Source organism: Lotus japonicus, chromosome 1 (assembly GCF_012489685.1).
Source record: "Lotus japonicus ecotype B-129 chromosome 1, LjGifu_v1.2".
Lineage (NCBI taxonomy): Eukaryota > Viridiplantae > Streptophyta > Magnoliopsida > Fabales > Fabaceae > Lotus > Lotus japonicus.
Window position 1 is genome coordinate 12,227,436 of NC_080041.1, and position 27,242 is coordinate 12,254,677.

At 39.6% G+C, this 27,242-nt stretch overlaps 1 protein-coding gene and 1 long non-coding RNA gene across 19 annotated transcripts; one reads left to right on the forward strand and one right to left on the reverse strand.

Annotated features, from left to right (window-relative positions):
• Positions 1 to 1,272: 1,272 nt before the first annotated feature.
• Positions 1,273 to 7,458, reverse strand: LOC130733663 (uncharacterized). Of its 18 annotated transcripts, none has more exons than XR_009017540.1 (14): positions 7,056 to 7,458; positions 6,805 to 6,980; positions 6,501 to 6,643; positions 6,066 to 6,173; positions 5,833 to 5,978; positions 4,670 to 5,300; positions 4,485 to 4,580; positions 4,239 to 4,338; positions 3,340 to 3,467; positions 3,060 to 3,163; positions 2,628 to 2,699; positions 2,279 to 2,516; positions 2,081 to 2,172; positions 1,273 to 1,668 (listed from the first exon to the last, which is right to left on the reverse strand). It is a non-coding gene; the product is annotated as an uncharacterized LOC130733663 (long non-coding RNA). The 18 variants fall into 18 exon arrangements; XR_009017541.1 differs by lacking the exon at positions 2,628 to 2,699 and adding an exon at positions 3,642 to 3,739; XR_009017539.1 differs by lacking the exon at positions 2,628 to 2,699 and having other exon boundaries at positions 4,670 to 5,080; positions 5,257 to 5,300; positions 7,056 to 7,457.
• A 1,684-nt stretch (positions 7,459 to 9,142) lies between these two features.
• Positions 9,143 to 23,765, forward strand: LOC130726003 (cucumisin-like). The gene is made up of 8 exons (XM_057577237.1): positions 9,143 to 9,223; positions 9,785 to 9,937; positions 12,867 to 12,961; positions 13,221 to 13,312; positions 22,104 to 22,338; positions 22,585 to 23,095; positions 23,324 to 23,427; positions 23,516 to 23,765. Exons 1-8 carry the CDS (start codon positions 9,143 to 9,145, stop codon positions 23,763 to 23,765), a joined length of 1,521 nt encoding a protein of 506 aa, XP_057433220.1.
• Positions 23,766 to 27,242: the final 3,477 nt, after the last annotated feature.

Consider the following 27,242-nt stretch of genomic DNA (forward strand, 5'->3'; position numbering starts at 1 on the left):
GGATCCGTTTGGTTTGTAGATCTCAGCATGAGAAATTTTTGGAATTTCCCAGTTGTCAAGATCTTGATTGATATCTTCAAAATGAATTTCTTCTTTGAAGACAGATTTGGATAATTGATTGGATTGATGAGGATGATCGATAGAAGAAGAAGAGGGTCGGGAAGATCTGAAAGAAAGCTTAGAAGAGAAAGAGCGAAGCATCATGAAAGATAGATCTTCCTTGCCCGTAAGTATCATCACCATCATATATATATATATATATATATATATTATAATATGTATATATATTCCTAAAATTATTTTAAATTATATAAAAATCTTGAGATTATATTAAAAATTATTTTTATATTAATATAAATATCAAAATACATTCATGTAAAATATACATTTCCCGTGGGGGCATTTTACCATGTAATCTATACATTAATAAAAATAGACTATGTATAAGTATTTATATTTTTTAATTCTCACCCAGCATATTTCGATTATCAAATTTTTATTCATTAACACATATACTCATCTAAAATTAGTAAATAATTGTAAAAAAGTAACATAAATTATATTAGAATTCATCTTTCTATTATTTATAACATAAAACTATTTTCACGTAAAATGTTCATTACCATGTAAGTATTTTATCCTGAAATAACATTTAATATTATTCAAAATTAATATTGATCGCACTTCCCGTTTGTAACTTATGTGCCTTTACTATCCACTTACAAACTAATCCAAAATTCTCCAACCTTTAATATCCACTTACAAAGGAATCCAAGATTCTCCAAATTTCATCTCTAACTGATATTGTTTCATATTTAGCGAGTGATGTCGTTTAATATTGTTAATGTCTAATAATAAAAATTGTAATTAATTAATAACTCATTGCCCTTTCTGTTTGTAACTCATTATCTAATGTTTTCTTCATTACAAAATAACTCATTGTTTCTAACGTATGGCATGAATAATGACGGTAATTAAAAATCCCTAATACATTTTTTGTTTGCAAAACAGAAGTAAACAAAATTAGATATATAAAGCTTAGAAAATTAAGGTGCATAAAACTTGAATGTTGAAGACCAATCTCATAATCTCTTAATGGATTTGTTTGGTGAGCTAGTCTTTATGACTTGAATATGAAATTTAATTACTGCGCTCTCTGACATCTTATCTTTAGAAAAGAGTTTGAGTGAGGAAATGAACACGAAACTAAGATAAAAGCACCTAATGTTTGCCAGAAAAGTTGCACCTCCAAATAAAGTATGGATTGTGTAATAGATCAAAATAAACTATTCACATAATTCATAAATGTGTTTGAAATACATTGCATGAAGATAGTCAAAATATATTATTGTATGAAATATGTGTGAGCTACATATGCATTTTTAGTCTCTCATAAGTCAGAAGAATCTCATCATCATCTCTGAACTCTTGTAGAGCATGACAATTTTCCCAATGTATAATATGATATAAGCTTTGTATCTCTGAACCTGTAAAGCATGACAACTTCCCCAAAGTATACTATGATCTAAAGCTTTGTCACATCTTCAGAAGCATAGACGTGATAGCTGCAAAAGGAAGTGCTTTTGAGAACTCCAACCTAGTGGTGGCTATCTTACTCAGTAAGGGCCTTAAAATCTTCTTGTGTCCTTCTTTTGGGTGTGCAACTGCCTGAGAATGAATTACACGATATTGTCATTATTATAAAATTAGAAGATCTTGTAAAGGTGCTACTAATCTCTTTGTGACCTGTGCCTATCCATTGTAGCAGTGTGGAATTCTATGTAGTCAACTGTGTCATTTCCATCTAAATCAGTCTGAATTGAAGCAAAGGGATGTAACTTCGGAAGAATAAAGGACAAAAATGATAAATCAGGTAAAGCTTTCAGCTTCAGTAAGCTATGAGCCAAGTCTTTGCAATCCCTCAGTTGCTCTTATGTGATTTGTACCACTTTTGTCAACGTCTATATATGTAAACATTGCATTCAAACCTTGGATATATTTTTTCATAAAGATTTTAAGCAAGGTTCTAAAAGATTTTTCAAAAACTACTCAATTATTTTGAATTGGTAGAGTTACATACCCTTATGGAATGCATTTCCTATGCTCATTCTTCCACCAACTCTGAACATAATTGACCTTAAGGTGTGATCTGCAGCCACAGTTCCTATCAACCTGGTCCATCACAAATCTAATTAATTAATTAACCTCTTTGCTTTGGACACCTTCCAAGAACATAATCTGAGGAATGCCATTAAGAAAAATTAGATTAGAGGCATACCTTCTTCATAGTTATAGATCTCATGTGACATCTTGAAGAAGAGCTCCGGTTGCAGCCCTTGATATGGCCGGAATTCACCATTACCTCAAACTGATGAGGTAGGACAACTGCCAGAGTTACTTCAGGTCTGCTGAGGCAGCAAAGTTGCAGAACCCATCTTCCCAGGCCAATCTCATGCATGCATATACTGCATAGAAACATGGGATACATATACTTTCCACCAACACAAAGCAGCCAGCTATAAGCAAGTAAACAAATGCATGGTTACTCAGGATTTGAGCATTTAACAGCCTGTATTTCTATGGACATCATAAAATAGCCACTTGCAAATTAAGATAAAGATTCCCACCTGCATACTGCATAGAAACATGGGATGCATATACTTTTCTAATCCCATGTCACACCAGCAACAAAAATAATCCTATTATTGAGCCATAAAAAAGGAAAAGACTAAACTTATAAGTAAAAGAAACTCAGAATGATCATCTGGCCAAAATGGCACCAGAGAAATCACAAAAACAAAAGGGTGAAAGGAACTGGTAAGATTTTTCTCAGCCAAGCAAATGAGGTTTAGAGAAAAGGGAGAGTGGAGCATTTTTATCCTAAAAAGAACTTCAACACCACAAAGCTTAATATAAATTACGTGTTCGTCCATTCATTTTTATCCTAAAAAGAACTCCAACACCACAAAACATATTAATGATATCTTACAATTAGTTGAAAAACAAAGTCAATTCATGAAGAAGAGAAACCCTAAAGTTTTCACCAGTAATGAATATACCTGAGTCGATGAGGCCGCGAGAAACAGAACCGCGTGTTTGGATCAAAATTTTGTAATAGTGCATTAAGCTATTGCTGAATCCCTTTCTTTGATTCTTCCTTGTTCTGCACAATTAAAGTACGTAACGACCATCAAAGAAAATAACAGCAACGAATAAGAAATGAACTCCTAAAAATCAGAAACAAAGAAGGTATGGAATGAAAATAAAGGGGAAAAGCAAAGGCTCTAATGACTGGATCTTCTCAAACAAAGTTCATGTCCATCATCAAGCCATCACCACCTGAAGGTCGAGTTGAGCTGAAGTGCTTCTCCTCTCCTCATCTCCGCCATCAAACAATGTGCTCCCAACATAAAGAACCCACTCAATGAAAGGCGGGTACCAATGATCCAAACATTCTTCAAGCTCTCCTACGATTAAAATACAGAAATCAGGTTAGTTCTTCTCCTCTGCTATGCTGTCCAAATTGGAAGCCATCATAGAAACTGGATAGGATGTCACTCGGGTTCTAACTTCTAAGAAGAGGAAGTCATTGTGAGCAGAGTTTAAATAGGTGTATGGATCACAATGGGAGTCTAGATTACCAAGATAATGCAATAATTAGTGATGAACTTGCCTCCTTAGGTGGACTTCATTGAGGGTTACAAACCGGTTAAGATACTTTAGTGAACATAACATCACACTGCATTTAAATTAGAACAATAGCATGAACACACAAATGTTTTATTATAGAATATAGAATTACTGCATCAGACACTTAAGTTGATAATATTTATTGTATATTTCATAATTAGCATATATGTGTGAGAATCTATTTCAGTATTCTAAAGCAAAAGTTAAGGCTTGTGAGAGAAGAGTCTGAAATAGTTCAGAAGACAATGCAAGAGTGTAGTATACAAAGCAGCTTAGAAACTTAAATATGACTTTACTTTGTAGTCTGTACAGAGTAGGAAATTTGGCTAGGTGCACTAATTTTCAATATCAATTTTCAAATTCAAATTGTGATTTCCCATCTACTGCTCAATTAGCATCTAATATTATGAGGTATATCATCAGAAGAGAAAATCATGGGAAGCTGTAACAGAAATATAATTCTTTTTGAATTGTCATGGGAAAATGATTAATAACATTTCAATTTGAAGATGTAACTGAAATAGTAATTATGAAAAGGAGAAATTTACCTGGCCAGTGAGGACAGTGCGGATGTAATCAAGGTGACCCAGGAGAGTGAACAATCCCTTGTACAACTTTTAGTTCCAAACCTTGATCTTGAGTCATCACCTGCAATTCAAAAAGCTCTCATAAATAAACACAATAGTAGTCTCTCCATACCTTAATGATAGTAAAAGATTCAAAGAAAAATGATAAGTCAGTGAGATCAACAGATTTAAAGAAGATTAAGGGAAAAGACTTGAGAGAAGCTCAACCTGCGTATAGCTCTTCCTATGCTCAGTGTTCAATCATATTTTGTGATATTCAAGCTCTCACATGGAATACCCTGAATGTTCTTTCCGTTCAGACACCTTAGTAAAAGATTCAAAGAAAAATGATAAGTCAGTGAGATCAACAGATTCAAAGAAGATTAAGGGAAAAGACTTGAGAGAAGCTCAACCTGCGTATAACTCTTCCTATGCTCAGTGTTCAATCATATTTTTGTGATGTTCAAGCTCTCACATGGAATACCCTCAATGTTCTTCCCGTTCAGACACCTTAGTAAGTTGCTTCAATAATCAACACAGCAAAGAAAAGAAAAAAAAAACCTCAGTTCAATGAGAACATAAATGACTCAAAATAAACATTGTTCTAAAAAATATAAAATATCAAGTGTGCAGAGGACAATGCAGAAGTAGCACTTGTTCTTATTCTTTTCCTTAACTTCTCCGTTGTCACTTAGAATGAGTAAATTTTGGATGTGAACTTCATAGTAGCTGCTGTAATCCGAGGCTGCACCATGAAAATTATGGGAAAAAACTTGAGAGAAGCTCGACCTGTGCATGGCTCTTCCTCTACAGCTCTCCAGAACCTGTGGCGAATCCGCTTTATCTCACTTAAAACATCTTCAGAATAGAACACTAAAAAGATATGAAAGCAAAAAAATCAAAACCCAAATAAATAAAGATGATAGCTTCAGAAGAAGAAAAAAAGGGCACATTCACGAATACTTCTTCTTTTCATTATAGAGTGGACAAAGTAGAGCACCATGAGTGGCTTCAGATATTGGCTTCCTTCCTCAACCTCTCTTGCTGCAACAAATTATGACAGTGAGACTGAATAGCATGAATCATTGCTTAGAGGCTCATAATCTCAGAGTAGCGTCAATTAGAAACTTATAGCATTAAATACTGGTACATCCATCAATCTGATACAACAAACATAGCTCGCTCAAAAGAAAGAAACTGGAAGAGGTTATTACAAAAGCAAATGTGAGGTTGTTTAGCTTCATTGTGCATAATGTGGAGAATCAATTATTTGATTAACAGATGCATGATCAGAAGAGAAAATCATGAGAAAAATATTAATAATCAGCATTAATGACATATTTAATTCTGTCAAAAAAAAATAACATTTAATAATCAGCATTCTAACTTGAGAAATTTACAGAGTTCCATCTTTCAGCTTCCAATCAGTCCCAAAATTAGGGGGAAAATAGATGAACTTGACGACTCTAGTAGGGTTTGAAAAATTAGAGCTGAGAGCAGCGGCGGTGGATGAGAGAATGGCGGCCATGAATTGAACTGAATTGTAAGATAACCTTAGAAATTGAGTGAAACAAACCTGGCCCTTGACCTTGAGGTTGATGTGTGCGCCCTGATCGGTGGGCTAGTCTCCTCTCTATGTCTGCGAATTGTTGAGCTTCTGTCTCCCATATGTATGTTCGGGTGACTATATTAATAGATACTCCAGCTATGACCTTCTCCAAACTGTCCAAATGGCCAGTTTCATTTAGATTACCACTGCAGCTATGGACAATGAATAAAAGTTGAGAAACCACTTGAGTGAAGCTCAACCTGTGTATGACTCTTCCTATGCTCATTCTTCCATCATATTTTGTGATGTTCAAGCTCTCCCATGGAATACCCTGAATGTTCTTCTCGTTCAAACACCTCAGTAAGTTGCTTAAATAATCAACACAACAAAGAAAACAAAAACAAAAAACCTCAGTACAATGAGAACATAAACGACTCACAAAAACTCTGCTCTATAAAATATCAAGCGTGTACAGGACAATGCAGGAGTAATATAGGCGCTAGGAAAATAAAATCAGCGATATATATGCAGATAACAATACTGAGGCGATTTTAAACTTATCAGTCAAGTAATCAATTAATGGGGGGAGTAAATTACGGTCAAAAACAAATTCGAATTCAAAAAAACTAATTTGTAAGACATGAATTAATGGGAGAGAATATAATATCTTTTGAGAGAATAATTTTAGATGGTACCCGCACGTTATAACGGAGAAATTAACGGGATTCAATTTTTAGCGTTCCAAAATTAAGGAAGAAGAGATGGGTTGAAGGACCATGGCGGCGGCTCAGTGTGGCTGTGATTAGCAGCGGCGGGATTGCATTTTTCAGCCTCCAATCTGTTCGAAAATTAGGGAAGAACTCAAAATTATAAAAAAAAAGTTATCAAAAGAATAAAATCTCATTTCAAGTTTTTTTTTGAGCTTGAAAACAATTTCACAAATTTGAAGCTGTAACAACAATAGTAATCTGGATTATCAAAAGGAAGCAATTTACTCACGTTCTAAACTGATCATTACTCACTGTGCGTGTAGACTCATACTTTGTCATCCACAATCGAAATCGGGGATTTGAAGGATTCTAACTAAGTTACAGAAGCAGAGCGAGAAGAAGCTCCGGCGATAATTCTCAGTGGGGGACCTTGCTCCCTTGCAGATTTCGCGAGTAAATACCTGACTGTCGAATAGTATATATTATGAATCAGAAATTTGAACCCTAAAACAAAGAAGCCCTAAATCAAGATGAAGATACCTGAGTGTTGTCGAATGGTGCTAAGGCTGAGAAGCTTCAGACACTAAGAAGGCAGAAACACAATTTCACCCTTGAGAAGGAGAAGCTAGATTGGCCGGTTGGAGTGGCCATGATCGGAGCGGCTGGGAGTTGTGGTCGCGAGATGGAGACTTACGGCACGCAGTGAAAACGCAGAGCGGAGGTATGGTGTCGATGAATGGAGGCGCAGCCTGAGAGAAGGTCATTCACGAACGGAGGCGCGGCGATGTCAGTTAGGTGGCGGCGCAGCCAGAGGCTGAGAGAAGGTCGATCGCGGAATGCAGGAACGACATCGGTGAAGGAAAACTGGAATAGATGGATTGAGGGTTGAAATGCAGAGAAGGAAAAGAGATGAGAGAGGGGGAAAACGCGTTTTGATAATAATTGGTACTCCCTCCGGTCCTTTTTATAAGAAAAACTTGACAAATTACACAAACTAATGAAACTTATATTTTTTATAAAATAAATTACTATGCTTAATTCCAATGATGTTTTTTCCTTTTTACAAGAACAATCATGCTAATTACCATAAATGTTAACCATGTCTATTGGGTGCTTGCAATTTCCCTCCAAATTTTTGCATTGGGAATATGTCTCTTTGCATTGGAATTGATTATTTGACTTAATTTTATAAGAGTGTTTCTTATAAAAAGGACCAAGAAAAATTGCCAAAGTGTTTCTTATAAAAAGGACCGGAGGGAATATTAAAGAGTGATGAGTGTAGGTTAAGAAGAAAGGTGTAGGATAATAGGAATCAAGGAATGCATGCCATGTAGGATTTTTTCATATATTAACCAATCCGGAGGTGCCATACAGGCGAGGCGATGACTGGACCTAGAGGAGAATGTATATACTATGGATTACTAATCTAACCCTAATCTAATTAACCAAATTAAATTCCCCCCAAACTTATCCCAATTTCCCCAAATTAACCCAATTCCCAATCCATCAAATTAGGGTTCATCTACTTATTTTCTTCCTGCTTCTGTTCTTCTTCTTCTTCTCTTTTGATTCCTCTCTCGTTCTTCTTCTCGTCCTCAATCTTCTCAAAAAACCCTAACAGATCTGTGACCCAAACAGAACACTGAGCGAATTGCGAGACAATCGAGAGGGAGATCGAAGGGCAGAGGAAAAGGATGGTGATTAAGGGGGCTCGATGGTGATGGGGTTATGAGACGACGACGAGGAGCGGTGGTCTCAGACACAGCGATGGTGCGGCGCGAAGATGGAGGTTCGAACTGGTTTCACAGTGATGCTGGTTCAGGGGAGATCGCGTGGTGGCTGACATTTGTCACGGTGGCTCCATGAGGATGGTTGAGGTGCGAGGAGGAAGAAAGGGAGACCCAGAGGTTAAGGTCTCCATGGGTTCTGTTATGGTTCTTTCTTCTATTGATTTTCTGAATTTTGAAGAATATGTATGGGGATCTGTAACTTTAGATTTTTGGCTAACGATGGTGAAATGAATTGAAGATGGGTTGCAGAGGAAAGGAAGAATATGTATGCGACGTCGTGAAAGGAATTAACGATGGGTTGTAGAGGAAAGGAATCAAGAGCACCGGTGTTTTGATTCTTCATTGTTAATAAACAATAAGAAAACCTAGTATGTGTGCTGGAAGGGGAAACCCAATTTGTAACTGTTTTCCAGATAGTCATTTGTTAATGTTGAGGTGCAACGGATCTGAGTTTTTCACTTCTGGGTCTTTTTTCTTTTGTGTTTCTGGGATTTTATTCTCATCTTCCTCATCTCCATCCATCTTAATACTGGAATCACTGGTTGGTTAAAAAAATAGGAATTGTAATCAAACATGAAGATGAAGATGGAAGATTTACGTTCAAAAAACTTGAAGATTTTCATGAAGATGAAGATAATTGAAAAGGGATGGATGATGAAGATGATTTAGAAAGGTTTTGTTCTGGGTTGATAGGGAATTTGGGTTAATTTAATTTTTTTCATTTTGTTATTCCATGTCAGCTTCATTAATACAGTCAGTGTGTCATTTCATTACTCATATATATTAATCCTCCTTGGAAACCTTTTTTGTTTGTCATTTTTATCTATTGTGGCAAATATGGTCTCTTTAATGCCATGCCTTTTCATTCTTATCTTGGTTCATGCAATTACTCACACATATTCTACCAATGATCGCAAGGTAATACATACATCTCTAGTTATATTTGTTATTTAGACTGTAAAATTTGGTGTTATATATACACTTGTTTATATTCCTTGCTCAGTTTTACCCTCAATAAGTGATGATTTCTGTATCACCATTTTCTAGTAGACATACAAATACGTGTAATTTGTAGAGTTTATTTTCATAAATAAGCTTTGCTGGAGATAAAAATTCGCCATGCAGATGTCTGGATGCCTGCCAGAAAATGGTGGTATACGAGTCGTTTTTGTATTCAATATGTAACTAATCAAGAAAATACAAGATGCTACTTTTTTTTTATTTTTTACTATGGATCAAGAAAAATCTAGTTCTCAAGTTAAAAATACTTTTGTACAAATTAATTTTATATAGCACATATATAAGAAACATATCATGAATTACGTGCACTAAATGTAAATGTAAATGTTAGTAGTAAAAATATATATGGTTTAGCCGTGGATGAATTTTTAACATATACAACAAAGAATAAAATTGCATATACGATATAGCTCTAAATTTTCTCCATTGAATTTAATGATAGATAATTTCTGAATGCAGACCTATATTGTGTACATGGGTGATCATCCTAAGGGCTTGGACCCTGCATCTTCACCCTCTCTTCACATGGCCATGGCTCGAAAAGTTATTGGCAGGTTGTGCATTAATGTTTTGTTCACATCACACTCACACCTCATTATAAGTGAAAATGAAGTGAGAAATGAGAGAGATGGAAAGAAAAAGCTTAAATAAACTTTTAGTCACTGCAAAATACATCATTTTTGTTTTTCATCCCTACAAAATATTTTTTTTGTTTAACATCCTTCCAAAATTATATGTTTTATTTTTAGTCCTTGCCTTCACATTTTTCATCCCATCTAAGTTGGAATAAACACAATTAATATAAGAGTATAAATAAATAAACACAATAACCATTTACCACAATAACTATTTAACTCATATCATGTGTAATTCCATCTAGATTGGATGAAAAATGTGATAGTAAGGACTAAAAACAAAAAAATTAATTTTGGGAGGATGTTAAACAAAAAAAAATTCCAGAATGAAAAACAAAAATGATGTATTTTGCAGGGACTAAAAGTTTGTTTAAGCCAAAGAAAAATTACGTGGAAAGTGGATTTTTTTTATGTGAACGAAAACGAATCATGGTTGTATTTATATCCTGATAAGATTTTCATTTGTTAACTACTACCTCCGTTCCTTATTAATTGTCCACTTCGAAGAAAAAAGATTGTTCCTATATATTTGTCCACTTAGAGTTTCAAGAGAGCATTAAATGATGTTTTTCCAAGAAATGCCCTTACAGAAACCATAAATGAGGAAAGATAAAAATACATTTTAAAATGTGAAATAGGAAAACAAAGAATACTTTCATGAAAATTAACGAAATTAATTGCATTCCTTAATATGTGTATTTCTTCTATTCTTAAACAGTTATAAATAAGAACGAAACGTAGTAGGAATCATGTGAGAAATAGATTCCAGCACTATAGCAATACATTTTAATCGGCTACTTTATAGCGTTAGTGGAATACAGCTAGACATATTATGAACGAAGGTAATACGAACAAGAGAGAATAGGTTTTCTGGACTCAATAAAGACCACCCAGTACCCAAAAAAGTTCAATTGTCCAGCATATGCCCAAATGCGCAGCACAATAATCGAACAAAACATTCGAGAACCTAATTCCCAATCTTCAATCAATTAAGAAATTATAAATTAAAATTCCAATCCTAGTATAACCTAATTTGATACCACATGTATGAATAATTTAATCGGATCTAAACTAAGACTTAGAACATCAATAGAATAAATTGCATACCTCTTGAAAACATCTTTATAAGTCTTGATGCTGCGAGACAATAAGTCTTGTCCAAGAGGCCTAATTTCGTATTGAGAACGGGCCTTGGGATGGATTTTAGGATTAGCTGGTGACTCTAGAAAGGGTTGATTCGCTGAAACACGCACACAACCGAATGCGATAGAACAGGACATTTCACTTGATCTCTCATCTCTTGCAAATTGACTCTTCGATGGAGAGTTGTGCAATTAAAGAACATCAAAGACAAGTAGAGATTGCGCTCTCTATTAATAAAACATGGAAAACCTAATGTTAATCTATCATGGATATTAGGCTCATTAGGCCCTAAACAAAAGTTCATACACTCCCAATAAACTTATATTCACATGATGATTCTCAAAACAATGAACTTCATTATGCTTGTATCCTATTGGCAGGGGCGTATCCAGAATTTTCTTATTTGAGGGGGGCGAGATATAAGACTAAGTAAATCTTCATTGAATATTATATAAACTTTAGATAATAATAAATTATTTAAATACAACTCTTCGTTCTTTCATAGTACTAAATTTATCTATTATTGTATCAACAAAGATTTTTTCAGTAATTTCTCTCTCGATATATACAACTAATAAATTTCTGAGAAGATCATCTTCAATTTTGTTGTGAAGCTGAGTCTTAACAACTTTCATTGCAGAAAGAGATCGCTTTGTAAATGCTGTTGAATTGATTTTGTTTTAAATAATGAAGTTTTGTGATAACTGAGGGACTCGACTAAAATTCTAACACAGCAACAATTTGGGGGGGGGGGGGGGGCGAGACTATGACTACAAAAAAATCTATATAAAAATACCTATAGTTAGTCCGAATTTCAAAATTCTTAGGGGGACGATTGCCTTTGCCAGCCCCTCCCTAGGTACGCCCCTGCCTTTTGGGTCATGCCCACTTGAAATGCAGTGAAACATTTGTCCAAAAAAAACAACTCATAACAATCATATTACCAAATGAGCTCACAAGAGAAAAAATCAGATGGACAAATGAGTCAACTTGATTTTTTTTCTTATGAACTCATTTAAAACTAAAACTTACAATAGTTTTGGAACGGAGTAACCTTCAACTTATTTTAATAAAATAAAAAACCATCGATCAATATAAACTCAAATCTAAAATAAGACTCATAAATCTTATCCTCATTGGAAAGCAAAAGCTAGCTGTTTGAATATTTGCCAAATAATTAAGGTTGTTGTGACCATGAATGGCGGGGATGATTGAAATACAGTAGATCAATTGGCTTGACTATTTTTATTATCAATTAAACACGTGCTTGTAATACCCGCACGCCAATGGTGGATGTTTTTTCCACTACAAATACTATTTGGTGGAAGCATAGACTCATAAATCTTATCTAATTTCAAAAAAAAAAAAAAAGACTCATAAATCTTATCCTCTTTGGAAACATTTTCTGCTTATCATTTTGATCTATTGTGGCAATTATGGTCTCTTTAATGCCATGCCTTTTCATTCTCATCTTCATTAATTCTGACAATCACTCACGCATAAGAGCATGTTAAGACTCTTGAAAATAATTTTTTATAAATTAATTTTAGCACATAAGAGCATGTTACTCTACTAATTAATGTTATTAGTAAGAATATAGTCCAGGCTTTTCAAAAAAAAAAAAAGAATGGAATGCACGAGTTTTTAACATACTACACCATAGAATTGCACTATATGTTGCTGAAAATTTAATTTACTCTCTCGTGTTTCAAAAAAAAAAATTTACTCTCCTGAATTTAATCATTGATAATTTCTTAATGCAGACTTATATTGTGTACATGGGTGATCATCCTAAGGGCATTGCCCCTGCTTCTTCACTTTCTCTTCACATGACCATGGCTCAAAAAGTTCTTGGCAGGTTGTGCATTATTGTGTCTTTTGTCTATTCCATGTTTAATTTATATCCTGATAAGATTTTCATTTGTTTTTTTTAGGGAAAGATTATCATTTGTTAATTGTGAGCATGTGAGAAATAGATTCCAGCTGCACTATAGCAATGCATTTCCATATTTGGCTACTTTATATAGCATTAGTGGAATACAACCAGACACATTCTTTTGTTCCTTCCAAGAATTATAGTATTGTAAAATTGACCTTCTAAATGTGCATCCATCCAGTAATTCTGAACCAGGAGCTATACTTCACAGCTACAAGAGCTTTAATGGATTCGTCATGAGGTTAACAGAAGAGGAGAAAGAAAGAATGGCAGGTATTATGCTCACATATGTTTTGTGTTGAAATTCAATTTTTAATCAGATGAGTGATAAAGATGGAATTAAGACCATGTGCTTACAAAAGCTATGAAATCATTAGCATTATCCCAAAATTTAAACGTGTTCTTGGTTCGAACATTGAGATGAAGGGTAGTACCCAAGGGAGTAGAGAGATTGCACTAGAGAGAGAAAGCTAGAGAGAGAGAGAGAGAAGTGCTGAATTTCATGTGTTCATTTCTCAAATGAGTCAAGAGTCCCTTACAATTGGTATTTGTTGCCTATTTATAGAGGCAGTGTTGGGCCCCCATATGCTAATGTCCTTAATGGGCCGTGTGAGCCTGGCTGAACGAAGCCCAACTATTGGCTTGGGGACCCGCCACAGGGCGGGCAGGACCCTGGGCGTTGCCCTTCTAGGGGCTCGCCCAGTCCACAAGTCCACAAGACACCGAGCTCGAAGCATGAGAGCTAAGTGTGTCTTTAAGAAAACTATAACTGCCTAATACTCATCCATCGTGTATGCAGAAATCTAAGTCGCCAACATGGCGTGAAAAGATGGAGGGCGAGCGCCCTCTGTCAGCAAGTCCACAAGTCCAAAAGCTCGAAGCACGAGAGCGAGGTGTGTCTTCAAAATGTGACCGCCAATCTCTGTCCCCTTGTGATCCCCCTAGCAGGTCGCCCGTTGCCACTTTCCACTTGGTACGGCGTTCCTCGGCTGGCGGTTTCGACCAACGCGCAGGAACTATTCCCAAGCTTCAAGTTGCAATAGCTTCCCCGCCCAAGAGATCACCAACCGCGCCATTTGGCGGGATCAATGAAGTCCATATAAAGCGCATAGGTCGCCAACATGGCGTAAGTGAAACACAAACCGCCAATTGACGTAAAGAAATACATAAATACATGAACCGCCGGCTGACGCGGGAACTAGAAAGATGGTGTACAAACGCCTATAAGATGAAGTAGTCGTGATGGTTTGTCACATGTGAGGTGACTCGTTGAATAGAAACTCGCTCGCCTAGTTATATGGTTGCTCGCCAATCTCTCTTGCCTCTGCGCCTCGTAGCGTCTTTATGGATCAGGTCGCTTCTTGGGCGAGTTCCCTAAAATAGCGAGGGGGCTCGCCCAGTCCACAAGACACCGAGGTCGAAGCATGAGAGCGCAGTGTGTCTTCAAGCTGAAGTCATCGTCGCACCATTCCCAGGAGAAGATCTGCCCAATATGCATGTTCATCTCTCGCCGTAGTCTACAAGTCCGCCAGACTCCATGTCAAGTCATGAGTCCTCACCCGCCGCATCGCTACTGTCATCTTGCTTTAACCTGTTTCCTTGAAAGACATTAGTTTAGCTTGCTCGCCATTTGCAGTATGGGTCACAACCATTTGGCATGGGGTCGCCACCCTTTTTCCAGTAGGTCGCCACCCGTTTGCTGACATTCTCGCCACTTTTAGTGTAGGGTCGCCACCCTTTGGCGTGGGGTCGCCTACCTTTTTTGCGGTAGGTCGCCACCCTTTTGGTGACATTGGGCTAGGTCTGTGTAGACCAGCTTCTCCTCACGTGGCGTTAAACCTTCAATCGGTATTCACGATAACACGCCTTCCACCTTATTCATTTGTCGACACTCTTATCTTTGAGTAACAATACACCTGCCTCCCTGGGTAACAATTTACCCGCCTTCCTGAGTAACAATGTACTCGCCTTCCACCTTATTCATTCGCCGACCTTATAACTTGCGCTATTATTCCACGCGTCAAATACAGGATTGAATTACGTTTAAGGACTTTTGTGCATGTTTTAACAAGGACTTTAATGCTTGGCCTTTCCCCGCCAAGGCTTTAATCATTTTTCCCAAAAGGGTAAATGGCCTCCATTCTTGAGGACTTTGCCTGGGGCTTTGCCCGCTCGGAGCTTACGTTGCTTGGGTCCCAATGGCCATTTGGGGATCCCAAGACTTTTGCCTAGTTAGAGGTGCTCACCCTATTCTGGGGAGACTTAGGTGGATAAGAAGCTTATCCTGCACATCGCTAACGGGTCCGGCGGTCACGTCAGACTTTTCGGGGCGATTCCCAGGCGTCAAAGGCTGTTTGTGGAATCACCACCTTTAGGGTTCTAGCCAGCCCCTTTGGGGATCAAGCTTGTCCCTCCTAGTGACCGCCGTAATTCAATTTTATTGATCGGAAATTCCGATCGTCAGGTCATTCCTGGAATTCTTCCTTCATATATGAAATTTCAACTTTACATATTTTTGAGCGCCTCGTTAAAAAACTCCACTTTGGGAGAAAAATAGTGCGCTTTTATTGGAGATTACATTTGTAGGATTTTCTTTGGAGATTTTTCTTTGGAGATTCAGTTCCCTGGAGAGTGCTTCCTTTCCTCGCCAGCTCGCCATTCCTCACCCTCTTTCCTCAGCCATAATAGTACCGCAAGCTTGCACCATTCCAAGAACGCGGCAATCGCCTCCCATCCAATTCCTCTAGATGGTAAGCCCCATATCCCAAGACTTTCACGACGCGATACGGTCCTTCCCAGTTGGGAGTCAACTTGTTACCTGAGGTCCCCGTCTTCCACTTGAGAAACAGATCGCCCACCTGCATTTCCCTTGGGCGAACTTTGGAGTCATATTTCCCTGCTGCGCGCTGCTTCATCGCCGCCTCGCGCAGGTGCGCTTCTTCACGCGTCTCTGATAACAAATCCAACTCCCTCGCCATGTTTGATCGGTTCTCATCCTCTAAGCCTGGTTGAATGCGCCAGGAACAGTTGTCAATCTCGATGGGCAACATGGCGTCCGCCCCATAAGTCATTCTGAATGGAGTCTCACGCGTGCTGGACTGTTCTGTTGTGTTGTATGACCACAAAACCACTGGGAGCTCATCCAGCCAAGCCCCGCCTGCTTTATCTAATCGCCGCTTCAGCCCTCGAAGGATCACCTTGTTAGCAGACTCAACCTGCCCATTTGCTTGCGGATGCTCTACTGATGCAAACCTCATCTGAATACCCATTTCCTTGCAAAACTCCCGAGTTTGGCCACTTGTAAATTGGGTTCCATTGTCGGAAACGATCGCCCGCAGGACCCCGAACCTACAGACAATGCGTTTCCAATAGAAATTAATAATCTTATTTGAAGTTATCTTGGCGAGGGGTTCTGCCTCAATCCATTTGGTGAAGTAGTCCACCGCCACCAAAATAAACTTCATTTGAGATTTGGCGACTGGGAAAGGACCTACCAAGTCCACACCCCACATGGCGGACGGCCAGGGCTCACTCATCGTCACCAATTCCCTCGGAGGTGCCTTTGGCAAATCCGCAAAAACTTGGCATTTCTCACACCTTTTGACAAATTCCATACAGCCTTTCCGAAGCGTCGGCCAATAGAAACCTGCCCTTAAAACCTTACAAGCCAGGGATCTGCCGCCGATGTGACTGGTGCATACCCCCTCGTGAACTTCGGACATGACCACCTCATATTTCTCAGGTGGCAGGCATCTTAGGAGTGGCACTGAGAATCCCCGGCGATACAAATTTCCGTCCAACAAAGTGTAGTGACTCGCCTCCCGCCGCTGTTCCTTTGAGTACTGCTCAACTTCTGCCGGGTCTCCCGCCAGGATATCTAGAATTGGGCCCATCCAAGTCGCCCCCTATTCACGCATCCTACCATCTCGTCCTCAATGCTGGGACAAGATAGAGTCTCTTGAATCACGCTCCTGTTATTTCCCGGCTTGCGTGTGTTCGCCAACTTGGCTAGCGCGTCCGCCCGTTGGTTTTTTGTCCGGGGGACATACTCAACAATCACCTCTTGAAAACGCCTCATCAAATACTTCACACGCTCAAGATATTTGATCAGAGTTGGGTCTTTTACCTGAAAGGTCCATTTCACTTGGCTTACCACTAACTGAGAATCTGTTCTGATGAGCAGTCTTCCAATTTTCACTTCAATCGTCAACTTCAGCCCGGCAATTAATGCTTCATACTCCGCCTGATTATTCGTTGCCTTGAATTCGAATTTCAACGATTTCTCTAAGGTAAGCTCTCCAGGCCCTTCCGACATCACGCCTGCGCCGCTGCCATTGCTATTAGAGGACCCATCTATGAACAGGGTCCACTGAGTGTCCACCCTTTCAGCCAAATCTGGAGTTAGTTCTACCACAAAGTCTACCAACGATTGTGCGCTCATTTTCCCGCGTTTATCATATTGCAACCCATATTCAGATAATTCAACTGACCAGGTGATCAGCCTCCCAGATAAATCCGGCTTCTGCAGAACCTGCCCTAAGGGTAAATCTGTTTGCACTTTCACCGGGAAACTCTGGAAATAAGGCCTCAACCGCCGGGCGGTAACAAGAACTGCTAGCGCCGCCTTCTCAATTTTTGATACCTGATTTCCGCGCCTTGAAGGGTATGGCTGACAAAGTAAACAATTTTCTGCTCACCCTCTATTTCCTGCAAAATCACGGAACTTATCGCATTGTCACTTATGGCGAAATATAAATGAAGTGGGTGTCCCTATGCTGGTTACGATAAAACCGGCGGTGATTATAAAAGCTCCTTGAGACGACCAAAAGCCTCTTCGCACTCCGCCGTCCATTCAAACGTGGCATTCTTCCTAAGACACCTGAAAAAGGGGGTCGACTTATCGCCTGACTGGGGAAGAAACCTCGACAAAGCTGTTATTCGTCCCGTTAGGCGCTGCACTTCCTTCGCATTAGCAGGACTTTTCATCTGTTGAATCGCCTTGCACTTGTCAGGATTGATCTCTATTCCACGCGACGTAATCATGAAACCTAAAATTTTTCCCCCCTAGATTCCAAAAGAGCATTTCTCCGGGTTGAGGCGCATATTATGCTTCCTGATCTCGCCAAACGCCTCTTCTAAGTCCTGGTGGTGATCAGCCCCTCGCACAGACTTGACGATCATGTCATCAACATATACCTCCATGTTCCTACCAACTTGCCCGACAAAGACCCTGTCCATCAATCTCTGATAAGTCGCACCAGCGTTCTTCAACCCGAAGGGCATAGTGCCATAACAATAATTGACCCTGGCGGTCATAAAAGCTGTCTTATCTTCATCAGCTGGGTGCATACGAATCTGGTGATAACCGGAATAAGCGTCCATTAAGCTGAGTAATTCATTTTCTGAGGCACCATCCACCAATTTATCAATACTAGGAAGAGGATAAGAATCCTTTGGGCACGCCTTGTTTAGGTCAGTGTAGTTCACGCACATCCGCCACTTGCCATTTGCTTTCTTGACCATGACCACATTTGCTAACTATGTTGGGTATTTAACCTCTCTAATAAGCTCTGCCGCCAACAACTTATCTACTTCCTGCTGTGCCGCCTTCCCCTTTTCACCAGGTTTTCGCCTAACAATCTTGCTAGGCGTGTTTCTAGATCCTCGGTGAGCTTAGTCTCGATCTTCAAAACCCGCTCGCCAAACTTTAACGCTTTCGTTTCCTCAATCGGCGTGGGTCTGTTCACCCGCCCCTCGCCTCTAGGATCTAGGTCATCAGTGAAAGTTTCATTCTCGTAGCATCTGTGACCAATTGACGCATTCTTCTTTCCATACAAGTTAAGGCAATTGTTGTAACATTCTCGCGCCATTTTCTGATCGACCTTGAGCCTTCCGACCTTGCCATTGTTCAACGGGTATTTGACCGCCATATGGGCTGTAGAGATGACATGGCACAAGTGATTCAAAGTATTACGGCCGATGATCACGTTGTAGGACGCCACCACTTGCAGGACTAAGTATCTAACTTTTAGGACCCTTGCACATTCTTCCTCGCCAAAAATAGTATCCAGATCAAGATAGCCCCGTACCATCACCTGTTCGCCCGCAAAGCCTACCAGAGTACCCGCATATGGAGTTAAATCGTCATCGGTTAGGCCAAGCTTGTCAAACGCCTCGCCATAGATTATATCTCCTGAGCTTCCTTGGTCTAAAAGCACCCTCCTGACGTTGAAGCTATTCACCCTTAACTGCACCACTATCGGATCGTCCTTGTGAGGCTTTATTCCCTCAAAGTCCGCCATTGATATTGTAATATCCGGATGCTGAAAACCGAAAGCAATTTCATGGACGGAATTAACCGCGCGCAAATGTTGCTTTCGCGCCGCGTGCATGTCGCCTCCTCCGCCGAATCCTCCGGCGATGGTGTTTATTATTCCTGCGGGCGGTCCCATGTGCTGAGCAAAAGCACCATCGGCTCCAAGATTAGCAACCGCTGCTGTTTCTTTCTGCCTGCCATCACCTGTCTCCGGTTGTTCCCTTGTTTGCCGATCGTCTTTTTGGCGATCATTCCTATAGTGTCCCTCCCTTTATCGGACCCCACCGTGGCGATCGGTTCGGGGACGCTCATCTTTGCGACCATCCCCCTGGCGATCATCTCTCTGTCAGCTCCGCCTGAGGTATCCGGTCTGGATTAAATTCTCAATTTCACGGTTCAAAGTCCAGCAGTTATCGGTGTCATGCCCAATTGACCGATGATATTCACACCATTTCCTTGGATTGGCATCCCGCGGTTGATACTTTGGGGCCTATGGCTCGCCCACTAGGTTTGCATCCCTCGCCTCACGAAACATGTCAGTCAAAATTGTGTTTAAAACCATATCAGTTTCCTCCCGCCGATGATGATGATTTCGAGGACGCCAAGGCCGACGCTGCTCATAGTCATCCCGCTACGGATACAATTGTTCCTTCGATGGTTTGGGCACCGCCTTCCCTTTTCCTTCTTTGCGCCTACTGCTATCACCTCTTTCACCACTGTACTTATCCTTTTTAGCATGCTTCGGCGGCATGTCGCTTTTCTCCATCCTGGCGCGCTTGCGCTTGAACGCATCTTCCTCCTCGTCCAGAATGTAGGTACTAGCTCGGGCACGTATCTCCACCATTGAGCGCGCTGGTTTCCTTGATAGTTTGCTATTCAACTTTCCCGGTAGCGGACCATTCTTAAACGCCAAAGCACAGGCACGCGACTCCTCGTCGTCCACTTTGACAGACGCTGCACTATATCGCGCCATGTACTTCTTCAATGTTTCGCCCTCCTGCTGACGAATGTTGTATAGGTCATTAATCGTCACTTGTTGAATCTTGTTCGCCGAAAATTGCACCAGAAACTTCGACGAGAAGTCACGGAAATTTGAAATTGATCCGCGCGGCAAAGTCGTAAACCAAGCCATCGCCGTAGACTTGAAGGTAGATGGGAACATCCTGCACTTGACAGCATCCGAGGCAGCAATAATCACCGTCTTCGTTTTGAAATAAAGAAGGTGATCTTTCGGATCGGAATCTCCGCTGTATGAATCCAGCACCAACGTCTTCATGTTGTCCGTAATCGCCACATTCTCCACATCCTCCGAGAACGGGCGGAATTCCGCTACGAAATCCGCTTCATGACCTCCATCGTCCTGCTATTCACGACGAAAGAAATCCAACTGTGCTTGCAGATGTTCATTTCGTTGTTGAATGTCGCCAATACTGCGCATCATGCGACGCCACTCTTCCTGAGTTACGGCCAGCTGCGGCTGCGGCGTTGGTGAATTCTCCGGTGAGCGATCCGGAGAACTTGCCTATGAAGGTGATGGAGGTGGTGGTGGAGGAGGAGGAGAAGGTGGTAAAGAAGCTCGTTCTGTCTGCACTCCTGGTGTTTGCACCGGGGATTCAAGAGCAACCTGTCGAGCACGGTGCGGTGGCGAAATCCGCCGTCGCTCTGGCGAATCGCGACGTCTTCGGCGTCGAGTCTCCATCGGAACAATAGCTAATCAACGAAATTCTTGCAAGTGCGTACTGAAGCAACAGATTCAACAAGAATTGGTGTAGAAGTAACCAAACAAGAACCAGAGAATCTTCGCTTGTGCAATCAATCCACGTGATCCGGGAATCGAAAGTTTATTGTTCCCCATAGACGGCGCCAAATGTTCTTGGTTCGAACATTGAGATGAAGGGTAGTACCCAAGGGAGTAGAGAGATTGCACTAGAGAGAGAAAGCTAGAGAGAGAGAAGTGCTGAATTTCATGTGTTCATTTCTCAAATGAGCCAAGAGTCCCTTACAATTGGTATTTGTTGCCTATTTATAGAGGCAGTGTTGGGTCCTCATATGCTAATGTCCTTAATGGGCCGTGTGAGCCTGGCTGAACGAAGCCCAACTATTGGCTTGGGGACCCGCCAAAGGGCGGGCAGGACCCTGGGCGTTGCCCCTCTAGGGGCTCGCCCAGTCCAAAACGATTGAATGAAGACACATGAATGAATTATTTTAGATTATACTTCATCCGTTCCTTAATTTTTGGGGTTATTTAAATGACTTGCGAGGGTTACTTAACCTCACCCTAATGAACCAATAAGATTATTTATAAATAAATTAATAAATAAAATATGAAATGTTTAACCCACTTATTTTAAATGTGATTGGTCTGTCAAGAAATATGTGTTATTTAACTCAAACTTTACCTAGGCTCATTTGGAGTTATTTAAAGTTTTGACACGTATTAAGGAATAATACTAATGTTTTTAATTCTATCAAAATTACTACCTAATTTCCTAATATACTCTTTAAGCTTATGTCTCTTCCATTTATAAATCACCATTAAGTTAACTGTAAAACTGGTAAAATATAATTAATGCTTTATTGGAATTGTAAAAATATCCATAAATAGAAAAAACTTAAAATAATGAGTGATATGTAGAAATAAAGAGAGAATTTCTACCGACACTGTGTTAACTTAATTAATACTGTAGTTCATTATATGTTCATCGAAGAAATGGTTTTCCACTCAACTATATTTCATTATTGCAACAGAAATGGACGATGTTATCTCCGTTATACCAAATAGCAAGTACATTCTTCACACAACAAAATCGTGGGATTTCATAGGATTTCCCCAGCAAGTTACAAGAGCAAGTATGGAGAGTGACATATTAGTTGGAGTACTAGACACTGGAATTTGGCCAGAATCAAAAAGCTTCGATGACGAAGGATTTGGCCCTCCACCAAAAAAATGGAAGGGATCCTGCCATAACTTTACCTGCAACAAGTAATCTATCATCTTTCTCATATATTATGCAAGTGCTTCTTGGTACCGTCAGAATAGTCCTTATAATAAATGCTAGTACAATTCTCCCCCTAGTTGGTTTTTGGAGCAGAATTAGGCCTAACTCAAATTTTTAAGATAATATCAGACTCTGTCCTATGTTTAGCTATGCAAACTTTTCGCCCATGTGCTAGCTCCTAACCCAGTTTTCAAAAGAAAATTGATATTTTTCACGATATATGTGTGCAGCAAACTAATTGGAGCAAAATACTTCAACATTGAAAGTTTATATTCTAAAAAAGACATCAAATCTCCTAGAGATACAAATGGCCACGGTTCACATTGCACCTCCACCGTTGCCGGAAACCTAGTAACTACAAGCCTGCTCGGCTACGCCTCTGGGACAGCCCGCGGAGGAGTGCCGTCGGCGCGCGTCGCGATGTACAAAGTATGCTGGGAAAGCGATTGTCGCCAGGCAGACATCCTTGCTGCTTTGGATGCAGCAATTGCTGATGGTGTTGATGTGCTCTCTCTTTCACTCGGAGATAATGGAACACCTGACTATTTTGAAAATGGACTTAACATTGGAAGCTTCCATGCAATGCAAAGAGGCATATTTGTTGCAAATGCTGCCGGTAATTCTGGCCCTTTTCTATACTCTATGACAAATTTTCCACCATGGATGCTTTCAGTGGCTGCTAGCACTTTTGACAGAAAGTTTGTTACCAAGGTGCAGTTGGGCAATGGTGTTGTTTATGGGGTACTACCATTTTGTGCCTAAATGCTAGCTAGTGGTAACATTTTAGTATATGTTATTTACAATATGTTTTTCTATTTTATATGGTAAAATTAATTTATAGAGAAACTCTTTTAATTTGTGAACCTTAACGATTTTTTTGTTGGTCGACGATAGAGAAAATTGAAGTGGTAAACTATAATAAAAAATGTACTAAATTTTGTGTATGACACTCTGCCATATCATGTACAGGGGTCTACAATCAACACATTTGATCTCAACAAGAAAAAGTTCCCACTGATTTTTGCTGGGGATATACCCAAAATTGCTGGTGGATTTAACAGTTCGAAATCCAGGTATCATCAGCAATATGTGAATTCTTATGATTTTTCTTTGTTGAAAATGTTTAATTTCATTTCAGTTTTATATATTTTTATTGTTCAGGATTTGCGCAGAGAACTCTGTGGATACAAATGCAGTGAAGGGGAAGATCGTTGTGTGTGAGGAAATTGGGGAACCAAAGAAAATTGGGTTTTTCTCTGGTGCGGCTGGTGTTATATTTGGAGGTGTTTCCCCAAAAGATCTTCAACCCAGTTTTGCCCTGCCTGCAACGTTCCTTAGGCGAGGGAACATTAGAAATGTACTATCATACATGGAAGCAACAAGGTCATACAAAACTTTTACTTTTGTTTAGTTAAAAATAATTTTTTTCCTGATTCTATTGCTACTTCCACCTTGAGATGAAAAATGAGAGAAAATGAGAAATGAGAGATATGATAGGTGACCGTAATGAAAAAAAGAGAGATAAGAAGAATGAGTTCATTAATTTTAGTCTTAGAAATAGAATTTTCAAACTTTTTCATTAATTATTAATTCATTATACCAATTACCTGCAGTAATTCATTATACCAATCCATACATATTCGAGATAATCCAATCACACCATACATTAATTCTTGATGTGGCATATATGCAGCTTGATATTGTAGCACCAGGGGTGACAGTGTTAGCTGCATTGTCTCCACTTAACCCCATTTCAGAAGTTTTTTTTTTTTTTTTGAGAACAAATAGAATATATTAATAATAAAGAAAAATCATGAGAACAATCCTCTCATGTAGATTGGATGACAAAAAAGAATTATCAAGAAAATACAATCATCCCCCGCCCAGGTAAACAAAGCACTAAGCCTTGCCAACCCTTGAACTATTTTGGTGAAAAAGACAGCTTATGCAGAGCCTCATTAAAACCCCCTTAGGAAAAACCCAGTGGGAAAAACCCTAAGGGGAAAAATAGTACTCACACAAAAGCCAACACCAAAAGTAGTCTCCAAACAAAAATTGAGACTTCATAACATACCCCAACACTCAATAGCAAAGAGCTAGTACAGAACCAATATACTAATCCAAGTTGCTGCAAGTTATATATCTAAGGCAGTAATACCTTTTCATGCCATCTTTAAAATACCACCCTTGGGCCATGACTCACAACCGAGAGGGATTCCAAGACCCAGTTCATAATGAGTACACTGGATGCCATCTAAACAAGGCATCTCAAAATGTCAAACTCCCTAAAGGATCCTTCCCTCTGACGCAAAGGACAATTAATCTGCAAAAATTAATTAAACAAACCACAGCTCTTTAATATTTCCATAGTATACCAGAATTAGCCACGGCCAAGGACAGCTGCATAAGAAATTCAACTCCGTCTCATCAATCCGGCTCCTATGAAACTGTTTAATTAGAACAAGTCTCTCAAAGAAATTGCGGAGCTTCCAGTGGCGATTCCTCTGCTTCAAGCGCAACTCCCCTTCCAATATTCTTGGAGTAAAAACCTTTAATTTCATTCTTGCGATTCTTCATAATACCACGATCCTCCAGCTGACCCAAGTAAATTCTCCATTCGAGAGTGGAAAGACAATCAAATTTAACTCCAAAATAGAAACACAGAGGTTATTATCAATTGGATCCAATCCCCCCTTCTCACCCCCAATAATAATTAATGACCTAATAAAAACCTCCACGCCTTTGTAGCCCTTGTAAAATACCCACCCGAGCCGCTTCTTTCTGCTGTAGCTTGGAGACTAGCGATACTAGGATCAACCCCGCTTGTTCCCTCCATAATCTCACGCAACATAGATGGCCCTGCAATCGACTTTGGCTTTCGACCCCTTTTCTTCTTTGCCTGACCTGGTTTTGCATACTCCAGTTCCAAATACTCCAACGATTTGAGTTTTAGAGTTCACCTCAAATGCCTAGCCCACACTACTGCCTCCAAATTTAAATTTTTGTCTGCCACTACAAGATTCCCAAGACTCCCCTCATCATTGGGCTTTCCCACCTCCTGTGCACGTCCACCTGTTGAACTTCCCCAACACCGCATGCTGTTACCGGGCATCATGGTTACTCCATCGTCCGCCGGCGGCTCTATCTCGTCACTTTCAGCGTCGAAAGAGGATTCAGGAGAACCAAAAGAATAGTTGACCTGATTGCCACCATCCCATTCCTCTTCCTCCTCCGCTAGCACAGGATCAAGTCTTTCATTATAGATATAATCCACTTCAATAAGAACATTAAGATCAAGACCATCTATGATTAAATTATGACCATTTCTGTTGCAATTAATAGCTACTCCAATGAGTTCTGCTCTTAATCCTGAAGCTGAATTCGCGTATGGCGCGGGGAAAATTAATCCTAATAAGGCAGTAAATCTTTGTTTAGTATATGATATTACCGAACAAGATTATGTCCAGTTCCTATGTGGAGAGGGTTATACCGATACTTTGCTACAAAATCTTACTCAACACAAGCGTAGTTGCTTTGGAGATCCTCAAAAGAGAGCTGCATATAACTTGAACCTCCCATCATTTGCCGTTTATCATGGTGATGTTGGAGTTTTCCCTCGCGTTTTCCGCAGAACAGTTACAAATGTTGGCTCAGCAAAATCTACTTATAAAGCAATGGTTATAACTCCATTCTTGTTAGAAATTCAAGTGAAACCTGATGTTTTGTCCTTCACATCTATAAGCCAGAAAAAATCATTCTCAGTTGTGGTTGAAGGGGCAGGGCCGGCCCAAGGGTCAAGTCACCCAAGCAAGAGCTTTAGGCCTCAAATTTTTTTTTTTACTAAGTAAAAAAAGCCCCAAAAATTTTTATAAATAAATATTTATTTAGATAAATATACCTCACTTTAAACTTTGTTTTAGGCCTCGTTTAGTGTTGGGCCGGCCTGTGAAAGGGTCCTCACTGTGAATGTAATCTCTGCTACTTTGGTTTGGGATGATGGGAATTCTCAAGTTAGAAGCCCAATTGTAGTGTACAGAGATCTACCATCAACAACAAATTAAACGTTCAGTGACCTCCATGTGTGTGACTCAATAAAAAAAATAGCAAACAAGGGAAGCATGCTCATGTTGTTTAGCTTAGTTTATAATAAGAGGCATGAACCAGGAAGCTTGGTTGTTTCTACATCATCCTATTTTATGGTTTATTTGGAGGTGGATAAATAATATTATCTTCAAAATTGTGTGTTTTTTTTTTTGAACTAAAATTGTGTTGAAGTTGATTACATGAAAATTGGAGAAATTGTTCTATTAATGTCATTGGAATAGATTTTTTTTATAAGCCATGAAATTTATATTGAAATGAAGTAAAGGGGAACTTCAATGGTACCAAAAGCCAAAAGGAATTGTGTCCGATGTTTCATTTTTTATTCATGTTAGAATATAATATTAGAATAGAATATTAGAATATTTATTCTTGATTTATTATGATATAATTACACATGTAATCTAGCTTAGATTTATTTCCTAGGTAATTATTAGCCTAAGACCTTTATTAATATGGTATCAGAAACTAGTTCCGATCCTATGACCTAGCCTTTATTTTTTATGTTTTTTTATTATTCTTTTCCTTCCGCCACCGTCGCGTCGCTCCAACCAGCGTTGCCAGACTCGCGCGCCGCCCACCCGCCTTCAGATCCACGAAGGGGCCCTCTTCTTCAAGGATAGCCCGCGAACCAAGTCCTGGAGCACATACCCAACCCGCCAGCAAACCCTAACCCAAAAAAAACCCTACTCTAGGCCGGTTCACAGAAAATCCAAACCACAAGCTCGTCCAGATCGGACTCAGACCGGTTCCCAACCCGGTTCACTCAGCCAGCACCAAAAGAAAA

Excerpts from the sequence above, each read along its gene's own strand:
- LOC130726003 (XM_057577237.1), top strand. The coding sequence starts at position 9,143 with ATGGTCTCTTTAATGCCATGCCTTTTCATTCTTATCTTGGTTCATGCA. Across the intron at positions 13,313-22,103 it reads GGAGAAAGAAAGAATGGCAG|AAATGGACGATGTTATCTCC; the intron begins GTATTATGCTCA and ends TTATTGCAACAG. Across the intron at positions 22,339-22,584 it reads CATAACTTTACCTGCAACAA|CAAACTAATTGGAGCAAAAT; the intron begins GTAATCTATCAT and ends ATATGTGTGCAG.